Here is a 24490-nt window from a genome sequence, read left to right on the forward strand (position 1 = left end):
TAATCTTCATTTTCATGCACCATTTCACTTAGCAGCAAACACACCTTTCTAGGCTGTTTTTTATTTTGCTGTTACAAAAAAAAGAACTGGCATGGCAAAGAAAATAGTGTCTTTCCTACATAAATTTCATTAACTTTCTCCTTTTTTATCAGCTAAAATTCTAAAATTTAGGTAGATATTTCAATGTCTACTAAACAAGGTATCCTTTAAGACTTGAGAAAATTTCATAAATAATTCATTTAGCACCCTATCAAATGTTAAAAATCAGTGAAAGCTTTTCTTAATGATATAAAGAAGCAATAGGCAATAGTTCTAGGAGAATTACTGCTACAGCTGATATTTTTAAAATATGCAAAATTCTTATCCATTAGGAAGATACAGAAGGCAGGCACAAGAGCTAGCAAAGCTGAAATCTAATGGCTATTCTTTGATTCATCTATTAGTACTAAACACTTCTAGAGTTAGTGGGAAAAAAAAGAGAGAGTTTGACTTGGGTTAGGAGAGGGGCTAATATACACAGGTCAGGACATACCAACCTTTTCCAAGTGTGGAAACACGACCTATAATCCCAATTAAATCTAGGGAGAGAATTGTGAACATAACTTCCCCAATTTTGGCCCCTCTTACAGGGGTAATCCACCTTCTTAATGGGCAAGGGTGTCAAATGATATTTAGATGAACCACAAGAAAAAAAAATCTTAGTGACCAGACAAAATAATTCCACTGGAAGCAAGTAGTCCCAGATAAATTGTAACTCTCAAACCCCCAGACTTCTTTCTTGAGATAGCAGAAAATTATAAATTGATCCACATTTATAAAAATGTCCAGGCCTAAGTATGAATCAGGCAGCTGGCAGAAGAGGAAATATCCTCTACAATTCCAACAAATGAGAAATGTGCAGTTGCTTGCCAACAGTCCACCTTTGTAGCCATCCAGCCTAGTCAATTTTGATTGTTGTATCCACAACTGATCATCACCATGTGTTCAAAGCTAAAGTACCTTTAATTGGATAGCAACTTGCTTAAGAAACAAGCTAGTAATCCTCTTTCCCTCTGCTAATGGAGTCTTGACTGCACAACATCCCATATATTCCAGCAATTGGAAAAGAATGGCTATATTCCAGGATTTAGGAACGTCCATCATCTCGATTTTCCCCCATTCCATGAAGAAGTGTAATTCCAACAACATGGGAATATGTAGATCCAAAATGGAGAAACCAAGCATTGCCTTCTCTCTTCTTCACCCAAGTACACATTTCCAGGTTTGAGTATTGTTTGTAGAATCCAAGCAGCTGAATATTATGGTCTGTTAAGATTTTTTTGGTGACAATCCAATTTGTTTTGTGTAGCTTTGTGTAGTGAAAATCGAGAAGCAGATTATCAACTTCTAAAAGAATCTGTAGGCTCTAATATTCCAAAAATATTCCATATAGTAAAACCACAAAAGCTGTAGCCAAGTAACTCCATCAGGAAGGAGGGATATATCCAAGGAAGACCTTACATTATCCAAGAGAAGGTATCGTTAATTCTAGAAGACAGGTAACTCCAAAAATGATGCTGCCACAGGCAATCTTCCACCACCTTATAACTCTAGATATCCAACCAGCTGCAGGAAATATCCTCTACGATTCCATAAGATACCAGCCACTGGGATAGAAATCACTTCCGTTTCCAACCCAAAATAGGAAACATTGAGAATGCCCAAAACTTTAAATCCATCTGGGGCCCCTAAATATGAGTTTCTGTTTCTCACCATATCAAATACAAAATACCTGCCTACAGAAACCTTTTAACTTACCCATCAAGTCTCCGCTCATAACGTCCTTCTCGTGCATGAAGTGATGGTGGGGGGCCATACGCAGGCCCTCCACCACCTCCTCTGAACCCAGAAACCTCTCTACTACGAGATGCTATGGAAACTGTATCATCCAATCCCCGAGCAGCACTCGGAATGGTGCCTGGTTCATTATAATCCGTGCGTAGGTCTCTATCTCCCATTTTGTTGACCGAGTTGTGAGCTTTCTGTGCACTTTTGATGTCCACAAAATCCACAAAGGCAGCCACTCCTCCTTCAGATCCCCTCTTGGGGAGAATTTTGACACTTTCCACACGGCCATATCTGGAAAAAATAAAGTCAGCATTATTTCTGCATATCAAAAATTTTCTGGCATGAGTTTTTTCTTTTAAAAAAAACTTTAGATAATTTACATTTTGTATGTATGTTAAGGGTGAATAATTGCAAACTAGATTCTATTTTACACTCACATTTTTCTCTCTCAAGGCAATTACAGTAATGTGGTTAGACATTTGCAAATATTACTCTCATTTCTTAAATATAATATTAACTAAATTACCTTTAACCTTTCCAAAACACTTAGCTGAACTGAATCACTCAGTAGTTTTAGGAATTTTCACCTTCCAAAAAAAGATACCAAACCTAAGATAGAACCAAGGAAATTTAAAAGCCTTAGGGAAGCACATTTGGCTCAACTGACTGAGCATCTGCCCACCACCACATGGGAGGTCCAGGTTTCAAACCCAGGGCCTCCTGACCCATGTGGTGAGCCGGCCCACATGCAGTACTGATGGCGTGCAAGGAGTGCTGTGCCACGAAAGGGTGGCCCCCGCATAGGGGAGCCCCATGCGCAAGGAGTGGGCCCCTGTAAGGAGAGCCACCCCGCATGAAAAAAAATGCAGCCCACCCAGGAGTGGCGCTGCACACACGGAGAGCTGATGCAGCAAGATGACACAACAAAAAGAGACAAAGAATCCCAGTGTCGCTGACAGGAATCCAAGTGGACACAGAAGAACACAGAGCAAATGGACACAGAAAGCAGACAATGGGGGGGGGGATAAAAAGAAAGCAAATCTAAATAAATAAACAAACAAGCAAGCAAATAAATAAATAAATAAAGGCCTTAAACGACTTTTATTGGAGAGTGGGTACAGCTCATGGTTGAGTGCCTGCTTCCTATATACGAGGTCCTGGGTTCAATCCCTGGTACCTCCTAAAGAGAAAGAAAAAGAAAGAAAAGACATTTAAAAATAAACCTGAAACTACACATTGCAATTTCATTAGGAGTGGGTAATTATATTTTTTGTACTTGCTTTAGAAAGGCAGGCAATAAACTCTTTTAAACACAGCATTCTTATTTGTTGTGATCCAAGATCATATTTTCACACTTTGTCTGAAAGCAGAACTTTTATTTTTTCCTATTCCTTGGTTTGATTTACGTTACCACCTCTTTCACAAAGGAACGGTAATTCTAAATTCCAGGTTTATCAGGCATCTGAACTACAAAGTAATAATTTAATTATTTGGTGCAGATGAACTAAGGAAAAGAATCCTTTTAATTTGGGGGGGGGGAGACTGATACAAATTCGAGTAGTTTTTTCCATGCAAACATTAAAAAAAAAACTTCCTGATGAGTTTGACAAAGGTCTTGTACTAGAATATATATATAATCTTATACCTCAACCTATTTTTCTTTTAATGGGCAAAAGGTTTAAATAGACACTTCACCAGAGAAGACATATGGGTGGCAAATAAGTGCCTGAAAAGATGTTCAACATCATCAGTCACTAAGGAATTGCAAATCAAAACCAGATGACATACCACTTTACACCCATTAGAATGACCACACCAAGAGTTGAAAAGGATGTAGAGTAAATTATTTCTGCTGGTGGGAATGCAAAATGGTACAACCACTTTGGAGATCAATTTGGCAATTTCTTAAAAAGTTATACACACATCTATCAGATGACAGTCACACCACTCCTGGGTATTTGCACAAGAAAAATGATAGCAAATGCGCACACAGAGATCTGTATAGGAATGTTCATGGCATCCTTATTTGTAATACCTCAAACCTAGAATTCACCCAAATGTTCATCAATGATTAGGCTTTTATCCTTATTATTACAGTAAAACCGTTATTGTAGAGGTCACCACTGGAAGTCTAATAAGCATCTCAAATTTAATATGACCACAAAAGAACTGATTTCTCCCCCCTCAAATCTGCTCCTGAAGTCTTCCCTGTCTCAACAAGGACAATTAAATCATTTCAGTTTATCAAGCAAAAACCTGGACCATTATTCTGGAGTCTCATTCTTCAATACCTCACACATCCAACCTATAAGGAATCTACCTGGAATTTAACTCCTTAGCACTTCCACTGCTACTACCCTGGTTTCTCACCCTAACTGCAGCAGCCTCAATACCACGGAAGTCTCCCTGCTTCCACATATTTGAAACACAGCAGGCAAGGTGATCCTTTAAAAGGTGACTCAATCAATCCCATTTCAGAGGAAAAATAGAGACCTTATCATGGGCTACAAGAACTACAGGATCTACCTTTCAATTTCTGTATCCCTCTCCTCCTTTTTGCTCAGCTTCAGCCACACTGGCTTTCTTGATATTCCACAAACTTGTCACAAATACATCCAGCTTCTTTGTCTTTCCACTTGCTGTTTCCTCTCCCTGGAACATTATTCCCCCTAATTTCCTTCAAATCTCCAGTCAAAGCTTATCAAAAAGAGGCTTTCTTATGACTACAAGCAAGAGAGTACCATCCATCACCCATATGCGATGTAAGGCCCCTCTCAATAAAGGTGGAGTAGGCATCGCCATCCCAGAATCCTCAGGACTGGGGAATAAAATACAGACTAGAGTGGACTTACTGGTATTCTAGTATAGACTTCTTGTGATTCTAGCAATGGAAGAAATTATATCACTGATGTGGAGACAGTGGCCACTGAAGTTGCTGAAGGCAGGGAGAGGAAAAAAAGAGGTGTAATATGGGGGCATTTTTGGGACTTGAAATTGTCCTGAATGACATTGCAAAGACAGATAAAGGCCATTATATATGCTGCCAAAACCTACTGAATGCAGTGGGAAAGAGTGTAAACTACAATGTAAACTATAATCCACGCTGTGTGGCAATGCTCCAAAATGTGTTCATCAATTGCAATGAATGTACCACATTAATGAAATAAGTTGTTAATGTGGGAAAAGTGGGAGGCGTGGGGAGTGGGGTATATGGGAATCCCCTATTTTTTTTAATGTAACATTTCATGTATCTTTAAAAATAAATAAAAAATTAAAAAAAAAAAAGGTTTTCTGTGACCAACTTCCTTAAAATACCGTATGTACTCCCACCCATACACCAATACCATGACTCTCCTATCCTTCTTTTAACTACCTTTATTTTCCATAGCATATATCACCATCTGACCTACCTTATTGTTTTTTTGTCTTCCCTCTCTAATTTATAAGCTCCATGTGGGCAGGAACTCTTTCTGTTTTGTTCAGTGCTGTACTCTAAATGCATAAAAGAACACTGCCTAGTATTTAAAAGGTACTTAATAGGCTGCTCACAGTGTAACAAGGAAAACAAATATTTAAACCAATTATAATGAAATGTGAGAAATACTATATGCAAAATGTTGAGTTACCAAAATTCATGTAGGGTTTCTATATTCTTTTAGGGCTTTTCCAAAATGATAATTACTGATAAAAACTAACTCTTACTAAAAGAGCTAAGATCAGTTTATGATAGATTTACAGACTACATTATAGCAAGTAAAATATTTGCACTGTCAAGCAATTCAATGCTAAAAATTTTTAATCTATTCCCTTTATATATGCTACTTGGAAATCAACATTTAGTGCTTCATTAAATCTTACCCACGTAAAAATAAATGCATTAACTGACTTGAAGAAATGTGATTTAATCACATCGCCTATGCCAAAAAGCATCTTGAAATATGCCAACCAAATATACTTCACTTAGAACTCTCACTCAAAACTATCCTGTTACTGATTCTCTTTATAAATAAAAGAAAAATTCTTCATTTTATATAAAGACATTGAAAAGAAAGTCATTTCTTCAAGGACATTAAAGAGTTCCTGGGATTTTAAAAGGTTATTATTAGAATATAACAAAGTAAAATTTTAGAATCTAATTTTTAAGCCTCAAGTAAAACAAATTCAATGGTGATTTTGATTTAATAATCTTAGCATGGAAGTTATACTGAAAGATTATAAATACGCTTAAGTTAAATACCCAAACTTAGCCTACTTGCATCAACTCAGTCCACCTTGAATGTTTATTTTAGAAAGAGAAGAATTTAAGAGACAATAGCCATTCACATTCAGTGGCTTTTTACAAAGAATTGATAAACCCATTGAAACAAAACTTTTTGTCTCAATGGACTGATCAGCATATCTTTATAGTATGAATGTTAATTACCTAGTTATTTAAGAAAACCAGAGTTCTTATATTGCAATTTGCTGAAGAGAAATCAAATGATAACTTCTACAAGGTATTAGTTTATGATGGGTTATAATTAGGTTAGCTTTGGAAAAGTAGTAATAGGAGCACAAATACTTTGTAGTTGTTGCTTGTAAATGTTTCTTTGTGCCTTTCTCTTGCTTTGGGGAAGTATATGTCATTCCAAAAGATGGATTTACAGGATTTAATCCTAAAAATGGCTTTTAAAAGTACCATTTTATGAAAGGTTTTCTTCCTGTCAAACATCTTGTACATCAAGTTTATTAGAGACATAGACATCATTTGCTTTTACTATTTATCTTTTACTATCTTGCAGTACTGAAGATACTGTAATTATAAAAAATACAACCCTTAAAACATAAAATAAATATTAAAGTCATGTATTCGGTGGCTTTGCATTAACAGTCCTGTGAATCAGATCACATGAAGCTATAAAGTTCACATAGTAGATCAGCCACAAAAAAAAACAGTTTAGGTTCTAATTACATGTGAAAAAGGGCAAGAGGCTGGGAGTGGTTTGGCCCTTTGTAATCTTTGTGGTTGAGAAGAGGTGTGACTGGTTGGTCATGAAGAATGAGATAGAAAATTTTATTTCGAAACACTTTCTTATTGTATAGCATGCATTTATTGTTCTTAAGGAAAATATTTTGAAGAGAATGTGATGTCAAGAGTTTTCCATTGCTCTTGGAGGCTAAAACACCAAGCCTACTAGAATAACTAAGTTGTATCACAAATAATGCAACTCACTTAAAGTTAGGTGGAACAATTATTACGGGTAATTAATAAAGAGCTCAGAATAACTAAATCTTAACTGTGTTTAACACAGTGGAATTTAGGTGGCTTAAGCAGAGGCTAAATATACACATATATATATACATGCACAGATACATGGACCTAGAGAGATTAGCTATATGTGCTCTGAACTGTGCTAAATGCTGTGGGTATAGCTGTGAGCAAGTCATGGTCTTTGCCCCTGTGGAACTTGTGGAATTCTAGTTCACAACATATAGTATGAGGTGTGATGAAAATCAGCTGAGTGCAAGCATAAAGAATGGGAGATTACACTATTTTAAGTAGACTGATCAGGAAAAGGTGAATTACAGGACCTTTTTACCAATCAAAGGGTTATACCAAGGTAAATTTATCAAATAAGGCACATGCTTTTGAATTATATTACTTGTGAATATCATCCATCCAAAAAAAGAAATAATTTAAATGTTTTTAAAATAGAAAATAAAATTATGTACTGACAGCCAAAAGAAATACTAAAATCCACTGCTCACTTATTCATCCAACAATGTACTGTCTCCTATGTGCTAGGTACCATAATAGGTCACAAGCATGCAGCAAGTACTACCTGCTCTCAAGGAGCTTAAACACTAATGCAGGATACAGACAAACAAATAGGCCTTTTTCAGTGTATGGATAAAATGTGAAGTGATTGGGGTTTTGTCCCTAAATTCTCAATATCCTGCATATTTACCAAAAAGAGATTATAAATGGAGAAACTTAATGGGAAAAAAAGTAGATGAGGGGAAGCAGATGTGGCTTAGGCAACTGTGCTCCTGCCTACCACATGGGAGGTCGCTGGTTCAGATCCTGGTACCTCCTAAAGAAGACACCAAGCTGGTGCAACAGGCAGGCACAGCAAGCTGACACGAGACACAAGAAGAGGGAACATAATGAGAGATACAATAAAGCAGGGAGCAGAGGTTCCCTCTCCAAAAGAAGATAGTTAACTGATGTGACGGGCAGGCGTGGAGAGCTGACATAACAAGATGACGCAACGAGAGACACAGGTAGGAAAAACAATGAGAGATACAACAAAGCAGGTAGCAGAGGTGGTTCAAGTGATTAGGCACCTCCCTCCCACATCAGAGGTCCCAGGTTCAGCTCCTGGTGCCTCCTAAAGAAGCAAGGAGGGCGGCGGACTTGGCCCAGTGGTTAGGGCGTCCGTCTACCTCATGGGAGGTCCACGGTTCAAACCCCGGGCCTCCTTGACCCATGTGAAGCTGGCCCATGCACAGTGCTGATGCGCACAAGGAGTGCCCTGCCACGCAGGGGTGTCCCCTGCGTAGGGGAGCCCCATGCACAAGGAGTGCGCCCCGTAAGGAGAGTCACCCAGAGTAACAGAAAGTGCAGCCTGCCCAGGAATGGCGCCGCACACACGGAGAGCTGACACAAGATGACTCAACCAAATGAAACACAGATTCCCATGCCACTGACAACAACAGAAGCAGACAAAGAAGACACAGCAAATAGACACAGAGAACAGACAACCGGGGTTGGGGGGGGGAAGGGAAAATAAATAAATACATAAATACATAATTTAAAAAAAGCAAGGAAAACAGACAGACATAGTAAGTGCAAACAACAAGGGAGGTGGGGGGAAATAAATAAATGACACTTCGTTTAATAATAATAATTTTAAAAAGTAGATGAGAGTCTAGGGATATAATTGCCAGTTGACAGAAAGCTAGAGAATAATCTAAGGTCTGAATAACACAGTGAACCCAGAGGTGGATGAGGACTGTGGTTAATAATACAATAGGGAAATGGACTTGGCCCAATGGATAGGGTGTCCGCCTACCATATGGGAGGTCTGCGGTTCAAACCCCGGGCCTCCTTGACCCGTGTGGAGCTCGCCCATGCGTAGTGCTGATGTGCACAAGGAGTGCTGTGCCACGCAGGGGTGTTCCCCAAGTAGGGGAGCCCCACGGAGTGCACCCCGTAAGGAGAGCTGCGCAGTGCGGAAGAAAGTGCAGCCTGCCCAAGAATGGCACTGCACACACGGAGAGCTGACATAACAAGACGATGCAATAAAAAGAAATACAGATTCCCGGTGCTTCTGGTAAGGATAGCAGTCACAGAAGAAAACACAGTGAATGGACAGAAAGAGCAGACAACTGGGGGGGGGAGAGAAATAAATAAATTTAAAAATAATAATAATACAAATACAAGAACATTTTCTACAAACTAGAACAAATGTACAACACTATTCCAAGATGGTAAGAATATAGTGATACATGGGAAAACACAATTAATGTAAATTTTGGACTATAGTTAATAGCAATATTGTAATATTCTTGCATCAATGTCAAAAAAGGTACTGTATCAACACGAAGTGTCAATAATAAGGGGGGTATGGGATTTTTTCTTTTGGACTAAGGAAAATGTTTAAAGGTTTATTGGAGTTATGACTATAGAACTCTGATGAAAGTGAGAGCCGCTAAGGGTACACTTTGGATAGATGGGATTGTATAACACAGTGAAGCATGTGGTGGAAGATGGACTGTGGTTAACAATACAAATATGAGTGTTCTCTCATGAACTATAACAAATGAACAATACTAATACATAGTGTTAATAATAGGCGGACTATGGAGAAATACACCAAATGTATGTTACATACCATAGTTAGTAGTAATAGTCTGATCATGTTCTTTAATAATCTGTAACAAATATTCCATAGCAGCGTAAGATGATGTATGGGAATTCTGCACATTATGTATGATTGGTCTGTAAGCTCACAACTTCTCTAATTTAAAAGGAAAAAAATGTAGAGGGGAAGTGAGAAGTAAAAGGAAAAAAAGGGGGGACGCAGCAGCCAACTTCGCCTCAAAAAAAGTCAATTAATGAAAGGATAATATAGCAAAAACAAATATTTATGCTTAAATCCTGTATAATAAAGAGCTAACTGAAATGGAATGGTTATAGAAACACTCGCTGAATAGATATATGCACGCAGAACAAAATCAAAGCATATTCCTTCCTTACCATTAACATTATTTTAACATGTGTAGAGTCCATTCTGGAAACAAAACATAGATTTTATCTCCAAATTTAACAAAATAGAACCTCATCAGGTATTTCAAATCTACATCACTCTTCTACACAGAAAAGACTGCAAACTCCCACATTTTAAATCACAACCAAACAACAACGAAAATCAACAACCAAAAAATGCAGATTAAATCTTCATCTCCATGAAAACTCAGCTGGTAAACCAATGCCTGATTTTGTCTATCCAAAACAACACATTTCCTTTAATATCCAAGATTACATTACTTGGCATTTGCTAGTTAAAAAAGAAAAAAAAAAACAAGCTACAATTAGATAATTTCCTTTTTAACAAGATCAAGCTTTGCTGGCCGGTTTCCACAGAATTTATAGAATATTTTCTCTTTGTTCTCAATAAGAACAAAGCATCAGTTGTTAAAAGTATATGTTCACTATATGGGAAGCCCTGGGTTCAATTCCCAGGGCCTCCTTGTGAAGGCAGGCTGGCCTGCGCGCCGCGGAGAGCTGACGGCTGGCACGCTACAGAGAGCTGGCGCAACAAGATGATTCAACAAAGGGAGACAAGCAGATACAGAAAAAATGCAAAGCAAATGGACACAGAGAAAAGACAGCCAAGAAAGGAACAAGCCGCGGGGGGCGAGGGGGGTAAATAAATAAATAAAACTTTAAAAAAAAAAGTATATGTTCACTGGCTGTGGTAACAAATTAACTCGTTTGTAATTTTTAAAGAATAAAGAAAACCTAAATTTGAAAAAAACATGAGAACATAAAGCTAGGAAACTGTGCTTAATGGCTACAAGCTGCAGCATGAAACATCTTAATAAGTTTTTCTTCAAAAACATAATTAAGGGAGTGGAGGTGTCTCAAGTGATTGGGTGCCTTCCTCTCACGTGGGAGGTCCAGGGTTCAGATCCCAGTGCCTCCTGAAAAGATGAGCAGACAGCAAGTGCAAACAACAGGGGTGGGGAGGGGTGATTAATATTTTAAAAATAATTTAAAAAACAACACTATATCAGATTACTAATTTATTAGAATGCTAATTTGGTCAAAAAACTTTCAGCATCACTAAACTGATATTAAATTGAACATAAACTGATTGGTTTAAGTTTTCACTAGAGAATAAAAAATTACTCAAACAATCCCAGGTTTACTGAAATGACTGGTCACCTTGCAATATTTGACAATTTATATAATAAGCACTGGGAAGAGGACTTGGCTCAATGGATAGAGCATCTGCCTACCACAGGGGAGGTCCAAGGTTAAAAACCCAGGGCCTCCTGACCCATGTGGTGAAGCTGGCCCACACGCAGTGCTAATGCACGCAAGGAGTGCCGTGCCATACAGGGGTGTCCCCCGTGTAGGGGAGCCCCATGCACAAAAAGTGCACCCTGTAAGGAGAGCCACCCCGCACGACAAAAGTGCAGCCTGCCCAGGAGTGGGGCCGCACACACAGAGAGCTGACACAGCAAGATGACAGAACAAAAAGAAACACAGATTCCTGGTGCCACTGACAAGAATACAAGTGGACACAGAAGAACACACAGCAAATGGACACAGATAGCAGACAACTGGGGGAGGGGGCAGGAAGGGGAGAGAGAGAAATAAATAAATAAATCTTTAAAAAAATAATAATAAGCACTAAACTTAACAGTTTCCTAAAAAATGTAACTTTTGTGTAAATTTTTTTTCTTTATTTTTAAAGAAGTTTTAGATATATAAATGTTACATCGAAAATATATGGCCCCTCTCAATTTAGAGGTGGAGTGGACATCACCATCCCAGGGTCCACGAGATGGAGGAATATAATATGGATTACAGTGGACTTGCTGGCATTCTACTGTTGCAATGCTAGCAATGGAAGAAATTGTATCATTGATATGGAGATGGTGGCCACAGGAGTTGCTGAGGGCTGGGAGAGGGAGGAAGAGGTGTGATATGGGGCATTTTCAGGACTTGGAGTTGTTCTGAACGATATTGCAGAACAGATGCAGAACACTGTTTATCCTGCCATAACCCACTGGACAAACTGGGGGAGAGTGTGAACTACAATGTAAACTATGGTCCACGCAGTGTGGCAGTGCTCCAGGGTGTATTCACCAAATGCAATGAATGTGCCTCACTGATGAAAGGGGATGTGATGTGGGAGAAGAGGGAGGAATGGTGGTGGGGGAGTGGGGTATATGGGAACGTTTTATGTTTTTTAACATAAGGTTTTACATAATCTATCTTTTTTTAAAAAGACAATAAAAAAGAAAAAAAAAAAAGAAAATATATGGAATTCCCATATACCCCTGTGTAACTTAATGGCCTTAGATTTTATATTTGAGAACAATGTGATACAGTAGAAGGGTAAAAGCCTAAGACTACAAAAAGAGAGACCTGGGTTCTGATCCTGATTGAGTTATTAATTGCATGGTTAAAAAAAGACACTGTTCTAAGCACTTAATGTGTATCAATGAACAACTCAAAAATGCCTGGCCTCATGGAATTTATTTACAAGCTTTAGTTTCCTGATATGTGAAATAAAGGTCCCTCCAATACTAAAACTGTTCTCATGAATTCCACAAGAAATTCAGTAATTTCCAGAGCAACAGCAATTACAGAAAGCTGAAGATCATTAATATGCTAAAGCCCAATGAATTTTCTCAGTACCTCTTTCTATCCAGAAGGAGTTGCTTTTAACCTGTATCAGCTTGGATATCAACAGGAATGCAGTGACTAATTTTAATCTCAGCAGCTGACCCTACTAACAAGCAAAGCAAAGAACTGCTACGTACTTCATTTTCACACAAGTCCTCCTATCAGAGAGAGAACAATTCTCCTTGAGTCATTCTTAAAATGAAACAAAACTCCACCCCACTGATGAAAATGACATGTTCATATTTTACACCTACTCCTTCTTTATCAGTTAACTCCTGAGTCTTTTATAATCACTAGCATTACAGCTCTATTTCTGGGTAAAGAGATCCCTTCTTTAGTGGCTCTCAAAATTTCACTGCCACGCAAGAGTTATGGAATTGTAAATGATAACATTGACCTCTTGAAAGAGGCATGCAAAGAGCCTAGACACACACACACCTAAAACCCAATTTATGACTTTACAAAGATTTGTATATTTCTCACTTTTCCATCCTTGCATCCCATCATCACCATGTTCCTTATCCAAAAGGAAATAAGTAAGAATGTATAGTCAGAAAGCTAAGAGCATATGAACATGCCATAATGGATGAAAAGGACTAAGAGACAGATATTAAAGCTTGTTTGCACTACCTATAACAATAGAGACAATATTTATGTTTTTGTTTTGTTTTACATTATAAAAAGTTTCAAAATCTGAGTTTCTAACCTCGGAAAGGTCCATTACAACCATTTATTTGTGAAACCTCTTATAAGCACCACACTATCTGAAATAATGCTGTAACGGTAACACTACCTTTTTATGACAGAATTTTTTTATGAATTACTAATTTATAAATCAACTCACTTGATCCTCTTTTCCTTTTATTCATTGTGGTAAAATATACATAACAAAATTTAGCATTTAACCATTTCTCGCTAACCCCCCCATGGTTCCCTTCTGTTTGCTTATCGTTTTTGCTCCTTGTCTGCTCATGGTTTTTTTTGTTGTTGTTTGTTTTGCTTGATTTTTTGGTCACTGTTTTTTCTGTAGGAAGCACCAGGACCTCCCATGTGGGAGGCAGGAGCTCAACTGCTTGAGCCACATCTGTTCCCCCATTTAACCATTTTTAAGTTTACAATTCAGTGGCATTAAGTACCTTCACCATGATATGTAACTACTATCTCCAGAACTTTTTCATCACCCCTAAAATAAACTATATTCTTTAAGCAGTAACTCTGCATCCCGCCCCTCGATCTTTTATTTACAACAAGACTGTTTCCCCTCTGTATCAAACCTTTATTTTTATTTCCTATTTTTGTGACTGTGAATACTCAAAGTAAGTCAAAAGGTAAAATCCCTAGAAACTTAAAATAAAGCATCTTAACAATATTTAAATTAGAGCTAGTTACAAATTTATCTTTAGAATTTAACCTTTTAAAAATAATTAAAGCCATTACTTGACATTAAATTAATAGAAGTAGATACTATAATTTCACACCTGCTAGAATGGTCACTATTAACAATACAGAAAACTTAACAAGTGTTGGAGAGGATCTGGAGAGATAGGAACACTTAATCACTGCTGGTGGGAATGCAGACTGGTATAGCCACTGTGGAAGTCTGTTTGGTGGTTCCTAAGGAAGTTAGATAAACATCTACCATGTGACCCGGGAATACCACTATTAGGTATAATATACCCCGAAGAACTGAGAGCAGTGGCAGCATCAACAGACATCTGCACACAGATGTTCATAGAGACATTCAGTTGCCAAAAGATGGAAACAACCCAGGCGTTCATTAACTGATGAATGGATAAACAAACAGTGGTATATACGCACAATGGAATAGTATTCAACCGTAAGAAGAAATGGAGTTGTGAAGCATGACAACGTGGATGAACCTGGAGGACATTATGTTGAGTGAAGCAAGCCAGGCACAAAAGGGCAAATATTGTATGATTTCACAACAATGAACTAAATATAATGAGCAAACTCAATAGAGTTAAAAGCTAGAATATAAGTTACCAGAGAAAATAAATGAGGTCAGAGAATGGAAAGCTGAGTTTAATTTGTGCAGAACTGGTAAAAAGTTGTTTGGAAATGTTTGGAAATGAATAGAAATGGTGAAAACACACCTTAGGATTTGTAATTAGTAGTGCTAACATATGTGTATATTAGAGTTTTTTTTAAGTAATGAAAACGTTCTAATATTGACTGAAGTGATGAATGCACAACTCAGTGATTATACCAAATGCTACTGACTGTACACTTTATATAAACTATATGGTCTACAAACAAAAAATATATAATAGAGTGGGTTGGGGAAAAATACACCAAATTTAAGATATGGACTATAGTTAGTAGTAATAGTGGTTTATTTTGTCTTTTTGAGGTACCAGTGTTGGTGACTGGACCTGGGACCTCATAGGCGAGAAGCTGGGTCCCAACCACTGAGCTGCATCGGTTCCCCTGAGTTGTTGTGTTTTTTTCATGTGTTTGCTTGGCTGTTTGCTTTTAGGAGGCACTGGGAATCAAACCTGCGACATCCCATGTGGGAAGCAGGTCCTCAACCTCTTGAGCCACATGTGCTCCCCAGTAGTAATAATTTGATGATGTTCTTTTATAACTTGTTATAAATGTTTCACAGCAATGTAAGGAATTGGTGGTGGGATGATATATGGGAGCCCTGCATGATGTGCATGTTTGTTCTAAGTTCACAACCTTTACTATATACTTACTATTTATGTATGTTCATGTATGAGTGACATACTTGAATAATTTTTTAAATTAAAAAAAAAAGAAAAACAGAAAATAGAAAATTCAGTTCTTTCTCACTTCCAGACTTAGCCCAATAATCAGTATTAATAAAATCACTAGTGGGAAGCAGCTGCAGCTCAATCAGTTGGGTTCCCATCTACCATATGGGAGGCCCTGGGTTCACGTCCCAGGGCCTCCTTGTGAAGGCAGGCTCACCCGCACTCAGCAGAGTGCTGCCAGCCTACAAGTGCCACGGAGAGCCCACTCAGCAAGATGACGCAACAAAAAAGGGAGGCAAGCAAAAAGGCAGAATGCGCAGTGAATGAACATAGAGAGCAGACAGTCTGCAAGCAAGTCACGGGGGGGGGGGGTGGGATAAATAAATTTTAAAAATAAACAAATATAGACACAGAAGAATGCACAGCGAATGGACACAGAAAGCAGACAGCAAGCAAAAAAAAAGCCATGGGGGGGGGATAAAAAAAATCACTAGTAATGATACTCAAAAAATAGGGTAAAACTTAAGTTTTAACAATTATCTAGCATGACAGAGAAATTTAAATAGCATGGCAATGATTTTAAGAAGTAAATGGTTTTAATCTATCTCAAGACATACTGAAAACAGGTATAAACCCATGGAATTGGAGAAAATATTTGCAAATTATATATCTTATAAAGAACTCTTACAACCCAACAATGAAAAAGACAACCTAATTTTTAAATGGGCACTGTTCAAGAAGTATGTATGCAACCTGCTCTCAAATGTTCAGAAAATAAACAGATGATGGACTGACTGAATGATAGAGCAAATGGGGCAAAATGTTAAAACTGATGGATCTGGGTATCTGGGCTGGGGTGAGGGGGTATGTTAGAGTTCTCTGTATGGGATTTGTATTATTCTTCTAACTGTCCTGCAAGTTTTAAATTATTTCAGAATAAAAAGCATAAAGAGACCAAAAGGGGTGGGGGGTGGGGGGTAAAGGATATGAACAGACCTTCTCCAAAGAAAATACACAAATGGCCGATACATGAAAAGATGCTCAACATCATTAGTCATGAGGGAAAGGCAAATCAAAACCACAATGAGACCTCTTCACAACTACGAGGATGGTTAAAATTTTTAAAAATAGAAACAATAACAAGTGTTGATAAGGATAAGGAGAATCTGAACCCTCATACACTGCTGGCGATACTGTTAAATGGTCCCACTTTGGAAAACAAACAGTTTGACAGTTCCTCAAAATACGAAATACTTCTGTATGTAATGGTTAGGTTCATGTACCAACTTGGCCATGTTACAGTGCCCAGTTGTTTGGTTAGGCAAACTGATTGTTACTGTGAGGATATTTCATAGACTTAAATCATCAGTAAGTTGACTGTCTTCAACAATGAGAAACATCTCATCCAATCAGCCAAAAGCTTTACAAGGAAAAGGGGTGACTTCAGCAGTCAGAAGAGAGGATTTCCATCTCTACTTCAGCCAGCCAGCTTCTCCAGAGTAATTCATCAAAAACCTTCATAAGAGTTCCCAGCTTGCAGACTGCCCTATGGAATTTAGACTCATGCATTCCCACAGTTGCATGAGACAATTTTTATTAAAATCTCCTAATATTTACAGATATCTCCTGTCAGTTGTTTCCCTAGAAAATCCTGACTAATATAACATATGTAGGGAGTGGGAAGAAGAGATGTGATGTGGGGGCATTTTCAGGACTTGGAGTTGTCCTGAGTGGTACTGCAGGGACAGTTGCTGGGCATTGTATGTCCTCCCATGGCCCACTGGGTGGACTGGGGGAGAGTGTAAACTATAATGTGGACCATTAACCATGTGGTACAGCAGTGCTCAGAGATGTATTCACCAAGTGCAATGAATGTCCCATGATGATGGAGGAGGTTGTTGTTATGGGAGGAGTGGGGTGAGGGGGTGGGGGGTATATGGAGACATCATTTTTTTTAATGTAACATTAAAAAAATAAAGACAAAAAATTTAATTTAATTTAATTTAATTTAACAAACATACCATATGGCCCAGCAATTCCATTTCTAGGTATATATTCAAAAGAACTGAAAGTATATGCACAAGAATGTTCACAGCATCACTATTCATAACAGTCAAATAATGGAAACAACCAAAATGTCTATCAACTGATCGCGTATACAATGGAATATTATTTGGCCATAAAAAGGAATGAAGTACTGATACATACTACAACATGGATGAGCTCTGAAAACATTATGCTAAGTAAAAGAAGTCAGACATATACTGTATGGTTCTATTTATATTAATGGGCCAAAATAGGTAAATCCATAGATCTAGAAAGTAGATCAATGGTTGCTAGTGGCTGGCAGACGAGAATAATGGGGAGTGCCTGCTAAGGCAGACAGGGTTTTCGGTTTTGGGTTTTTTTTTTGTTTTTTTTTTTTTTTTTGAGGTACCAGGGGCCTAGGATTGAACCGAGGAGCTCATCTGTGGGAAGCCAACACTCAACCACTGAGCAACATTGCCTTTCCTGAGTTGGCTTTCTTGTCTGTTTTGCTTGTTGTCTGTTTCTGTTCTTTCAGGAGGCACTGGGAATCAAACCTGGGATTGCCCATGTTGGAAGTGGGTGCATAATTGCTTGAGTCACATCGCTCCTGGGTTTCATTTTAGAGTGATGAAATGTTCTGAAATTACAGTGGTGATGTTTGCACAACTCTATGAATATAATGAAAACCACTGAATTGTACACTTTAAATGGGTGAATTATAAAGGACAAAATAGTACCTGTCACTGTTCTTTAATACTATAGATTTATATATCTTATCTTAATACAAATACAAATAAACTACATGCCATGTTTCCTATAACCAGGCATACCTGGAAGACATTTTCCATTTGAAGCATGCCGATTAGGAAAGTTACCTACCTATTTACTGATGACTACCAAAATCAGTAATTTTTGTTTGTTGGAGATAGAGGATTTTGCATTAAATCTATTTTGAAATTATTTCATTAATAAAATACATCTATAAATTGTTCTTAAATAATTAATATATACATCTTTAATCACTCTTATTTTAAGTAGGAATAATTATTATAGATGGCAAAAGATAAAACTCATAATTCCTAAATCCAGCAAAAGACAGTCAAGCATAGAACCTAGTCTAATTTTAGAATATCCTGAGATTTATTCCTTTTGGAGGAGTGGGAGAGTGGGAGGGAGATGATTCCTAATAGTTTGCTCATTTATGTTAAAACTTTGCCAATATATAGAGAGTAAATCAAACCACATAAAAATTACAACTCATATAGTAAAATAAAGTCAATATGGACTATAGTAAGTAGTAATACTTTGATGATGTTCTTTCATAATTTATTATAAATGTTTCACAGCAAAGCAAGGAATTCGTGGTGCAGTGATGTATGGGAGTCCTGTATGATGTTATGCATGTTTGTTTTGCAAGTTCACAACTTTTAGTATACATTTACTGTTTTTATATATTCATGTATGAATGATATACTTCAATAAATTGTTTTTAAAATGAAATACATAAAGTCAAAAGATAAATGGGGAAAACACTTGAAACACATAATAAATGATTTCTTAAATATACACAGAATTCTTACGAATCAAAGAAAAGACAAATGCCCAAACAAAAAACAGGTAAAACATATGAGAAGGAAATTCTTTTAAAATACACAACACATATACACACACAACAAAACAAACACACTCAAAGAAAGCGGCTCAATTTCACTCAAAAATTCTGAAAATTCAAATTTTAAAAAAGATACAATGTATTATTTAAATAGCACAAAGAGGGAAACGGACTTTGGCCCAGTAGTTAGGGTGTCCGTCTACCACATGGGAGGTCCGTGGTTCAAGCCCCGGGCCTCCTTGACCCGTGTGGAGCTGGCCCATGCGCAGTGCTGATGAGCGCAAGGAGTGCCGTGCCACACAGGGGTGTCCCCCGCGTAGGGGAGCCCCACGTGCAAGGAGTGCACCCATAAGGAGAGCCGCCCAGCGTGAAGGAGGGAGCAGCCTGCCGAGGAATGGCGCTGCCCACACTTCCCATGCCGCTGACGACAACAGAAGCGGACAAAGAAACAAGACGCAGCAAAAAGACACAGAAAACAGACAACCGGAGGAGGAGAGGGGAATTAAATAAATAAGTAAATAAATAAATCTTTAAAAAAATAATAAAAAATAAAAATAAATAAATAGCACAAAGACACTGACAGGAGTATAAATTACAGAAACCTCTTAGGAAGACAATTTGACAGTGCACCTTATTAAAAAAATTCAGTGCACTATCCAGATATTCCATTACTAAGAGCTTATCATACACGGATAGGCCACAAACTATGTACAAGATTGCTTACCGCAGCACTGCTCATAACAGTAAAAACAAAACAAAACAAACAAAAAACAGAAAAAAGATATTAGGGAAAAACAAAATTCCAAATAAAGGGTGAAGTTTAGTTAATAGTAAGGTACCAATGTTAGTTGTGACAAATACAACCTAAGGTGTTAGAGGGAAAGTAGAGGAGAACAGGGATCTTTGTAGTATCTTTGTATGTTTTCTGTAAATCTGAAACTATTTCTTTTTTACTTTTCAAAAAGTAACTGCAGGGAAGCGGCTGTGGCTCAATTAATTGGGCTCCCAACTACCATATGAGAGGCCCTGGGTTTGCATCTTGGGGCCTCCTAGTGAAGACAAGCCAGCCTGCCCTCGCAGAGAGCTGCCAGCCAGCACCCGTGGAGAATTGGCACCGCAAAATGATGCAACAAATGGGAGACAAGCAGACACAGAAGGAACGTGCAGCAAATGGACACAGAGAGCAGAGAGTAAGCATCCCACAAGGTGGGGGGTGGGGGGGAGAGAATAAATAAATAAAAACAATCTTTTTTTTTTCACAGTGTGCAATTTCTGGTAGTATACATAAAAAGTATAAAACAAATAGTAATGAGGTGAATTTAGTTTTTATTTTATTCCTTTTTTATTTTTTAATTCCCTATAAATATTGATTACATTGCTATACACTAATTTAAAAGGTGTTTTATTATATCCCATGATTACTTCAATTATTTGTTAAGTATCCATAATAATTCAATTAAATTGTTTGTTGACCTTGTTTATGCAGTTGCAATACTAAACAGCAGGGATAGAGAGATTAAGACTAATTTCCTCAAGTTTAACAAATGCCTTCCTTCAAAATATGACATAAATGACCTCTACAATACAAACTTTTTTTAAGCAAATCAATTTTATTGATACATATTAATAAAGTACATAATTCATCCAAACTTCAGTGAGCTCAGGTTCAATCCTCAATTCTTAACTAAACTAGCCTTGTGACCCCAGGCAACTAATTTATCTGGATTCTGTATCTTTGTAAAAAATGGTTCTAAATACCTACCAAGCTTTCCTTTATTGTTGTTGTATTAGGAAATGAGGTAACAGCTCTCAGTTAAAAACTCAAAATAAAATAAACTGCTACAAAAATTTTAAAATATATTGTGAATTTTTACTATGAAGTATTATTTCTCCAAAGACCAAGATACATCAAAAAATGTGGTCCTTAGAACAAACATGGTCCACCCAAATTAAACTGGGTCTAAGTCAAAGAAGTTTAGGAATAATAAATTATTTTCAGCATCTTACTTGCAATCTGGCATCTTCATTAATTCTTAGAGAATTAGGAATCACCCAAAAATAGTAGAAAAAAATATTTCAAATGACTGAGAGCACAATGGAGCAAATAATTTCAGTAATCTCAACATTATGTAACATGAGCATCCCACCCAAATCAAGCTATTAAAAAAACAATTAACAAAATTCTAAGCAATATGTTTATCCAGTAGATGCGCCAAAAGTTTTTTCAAAAAAAACACCTTTTACCATTCACTATAATGAACATAAAGTTCTTTCCAGTGTAAAGAATCAACTGTTCAAAAAAAAAAAAAACCAACAGTTTTAAAGCACAATGTAGAATCCAGCTTCCTAAGGAGTTTTACACTTCGTACACCAAAGAAACAATTATTTTTTAAAAAGAGTAATTTATGCTTTAATTCCATGGCTGTAATTCCAAATTTATAACCATTCTTTTAAAAAACTATTGGCTTGACGGGGTCCTATGACTAATTTTTTTCTTCATTTTAAAAACAATTTATTGAAGTATATCATTCACACATCAACATACATAAACAATAAGTGTAGAGAAGCAGATGTGGCTCCAGCAACTGAGTTCCTGCCTATGACATGGGAGGTCATTCTAGTGGCCATTCTAGTAGGAGTCTAGTAGGAGTGAAATCTCATTGTAGCTTTGAATTGCATTTCCCTTACAAACAGTGATCCTGAGTATATTTTCATGTTTTTTACCAGTTCCATTTCTACTTTAGAAAAATGTCTATTTAGGTCTTTGCTCATTTTTTCAATAGGGTCATTTGTCTCTTTATTGTTGAATTGTAGGATCTCTTTATATATCATAGATATTAGACCTTTGTTGGATATGATTTCCAAATATTTTCTCCCATTGAGTAGGCTGCCTTTTTATCCGCTTCATAAAGTCCTTTGAAACTAAGCACCCTCTCAATACAGAGGTGGAGTGGATATGACCATCCCAGGGTCCACAGAATGGAGGAATAGAGTATGGATTAGAGTGGACTTACTGATATTCTATTCTGGAACTATTGTGATTAGTAATGGAAGTAAAGGTAGCATTGAGATGGAGAAAGTGGCCATGGTAGCTGCTAAGGTTAGGGAATGGGAAGAAGAGATGTGATGTGGGGGCATTTTCAGGACTTGGAGCTGTCCTGGGTGGTACTGCAGGGACAGTTACTGGACATTGTATGTCCTCCCATGGCCCACTGGGTAGACTGGGTAAGAGTGTAAACTATAATGTGGACCATTGACCATGTGGTACAGCACTCAGAGATGTATTCACCAAGTGCAATGAATGTCCCATGATGTTGGAGAAGGTTGTTGTTATGGGAAGAGTGGGGTGAGGGGGGTTTTATGGGGACCTCATTTTTTTTAATGTAACATTAAAAAAAAAAAAAGCAATTTTTTAAAAAAAGTCCTTTGAGGTGCAGAAGTGTTTAATTTTGAGGAGGTCCCATTTATCATTTTCTTTCACTGCTCACAATGATACTATTTTTCTTATATATAATTTAATTTTATTTTAATCCCCCCCCGCCCATGGTTCCCTTGTCTGTTTGCTTGTTGTTTTTGCTTGTTGTTTGCCCTCATTGTCTGCTCATTCTTTGCTCCTTGTCTGTTTTTTTTTCTTTAGGAGCCACTGGGAACTGAGTGAGGTAGGTGCTCAACTGCTCAAGACACAGCCACTCCCTATCTATGATACTAATTTTAAAGAACCCTGAAGTCTTCATCTTTACCAAGCTTCAAAGAATCTAAACATCCCAATCTTAATAATCTTTACTTGTCTCAGATTTTGAGTTTCATAGCAATTTCATCATTTGGAGCATTCTTTAAAAAAAAAATACAATTTACCACTGACAATAGGGGTCAAAAGAAAGAACTTCTAACCATTTTTTTCATGTAGGTTTTCTCAAAAGCTCTAGTAGGAAACAACCTTTCCTGAAGAGCCTGTGGAGAGCCATAAACTTAAAGCCAGCATGAGGGAAGCGTACTTGGCCCAATAGATAGGGTGTCCACCTAACACATGGGAGGTCCACGGTTCAAACCCCTGGCCTCCTTGACCCATGTGGCGATGGCCCATGCGCAGTGCTGATGCTTACAATGAGTGCGGTGCCACGCAGGGGTGTCCCCCGCGTAGGGGAGCCCCACACGCAAGGAGTGAGCCCCGTAAGGAGAGCCGCTCAGCGCAAAAGAAAGTGCAGCCTGCCCAAGAACGGCACCACACACACAGAGAACTGACGCAGCAAGATGATGCAACAAAAAGAAACATAGATTCCCAATGCTGCTGATAAGGATAGAAGCGGTTGCAGAAGAACACATAGCGAATGGACACAGAGAGCAGACAACTGGGGGGGGGGATAAATAAATAAATAAAATCTTTTTTTAAAAATGGAAGTTTATAAAAATAAATAAAAGCCAAAATGAGAGAAAGGTAAGATGGTAAAAAGGGATAGAAAAACTTTCTTCTATGAAAAAGTATTTATTTGTTCTAATCAGAACTGCTATAAAGAAACTTGAAGACTAAAGGATGAGCATAATTCAACCAACAAAACTGTAGCCCTTATCTGTTTATTGAATCCATAGTGAGTGTCTAAATTCCTATACATGAAAACTTGCTAACTATAACTCTTGGGGAAGAAACAAATGTTTCAGTAAATCCCTTCAGTGCCAAAATTCTTCAGAACTATTATAAGCACCTTATTTCAGTGAAATTATTTTACACCAGTCTAAAGAGAAATGCTTTACTAAATAATATTTAACTTTTAACAGTATTAGTGCGCAATTGACACGTAAGCTCACAGCAGCTATTCCCACCCCCCCCCATTGTCTGCTCTCTGTGTCCATTTGCTGTGTGCTCTTCTGTGTCCGCTTCTATTCTTGTCAGCAGCACTCGGAATCTGTCTTTTTGTTGTGTCATGTTGCTGTATCAGCTCTCTGTACGTGCAGGTGCCACTCCTGGGCAGGCTGAACTTTCTTTTACACTGGGCGGTTCTCCTTACGGGGCGCACTCCTTGCGCGTGGGGCTCCCCTACGCGGGGGACACCCCTGCGTGGCACAGCACTCCTTGTGCACATCAGCACTGCGCATGGGCCAGCTCCACAGGAGTCAAGGAGGTCCTGGGTTTGAACCGTGGACCTCCCATGTGTTAGGCGGACGCTCTATCTGTTGAGCCAAGTTTGCTTCCCTAGCTATTGTTTTTTTAATCAAACCTCTGAAAGACTGACCTAATAATTATTAGGGAGAAAATTTCAAAGATTCTATGGTCTTTAGAATCTATCCGTTAGATTAAATAGGAAGACTGAATCTTTTAGACAATCTTAGAATATATAATGTATTTCATCCCCAGAAAGCAGGTATCTACACTGCAAGAATCAAAAT

At 37.8% G+C, this 24490-nt stretch overlaps 1 protein-coding gene across 2 annotated transcripts in view; it reads right to left on the reverse strand.

Moving 5' to 3' along the window:
• Positions 1 to 24490, reverse strand: part of SPEN (spen family transcriptional repressor) — a 115468-nt gene that overhangs the window by 56719 nt on the left and 34259 nt on the right. The window contains exon 3 of one of the 2 annotated variants that reach the window (XM_004472159.5): positions 1798 to 2118. In XM_004472159.5, coding sequence (XP_004472216.1) covers positions 1798 to 2118 — 321 coding nt within the window. Of the gene's footprint in view, positions 1 to 536; positions 2119 to 24490 lie in introns of both variants that reach the window. The other variant, XM_071217766.1, reaches the window with a different exon arrangement.

The sequence above is a fragment of the Dasypus novemcinctus genome, chromosome 9, assembly GCF_030445035.2.
Source record: "Dasypus novemcinctus isolate mDasNov1 chromosome 9, mDasNov1.1.hap2, whole genome shotgun sequence".
NCBI lineage: Eukaryota > Metazoa > Chordata > Mammalia > Cingulata > Dasypodidae > Dasypus > Dasypus novemcinctus.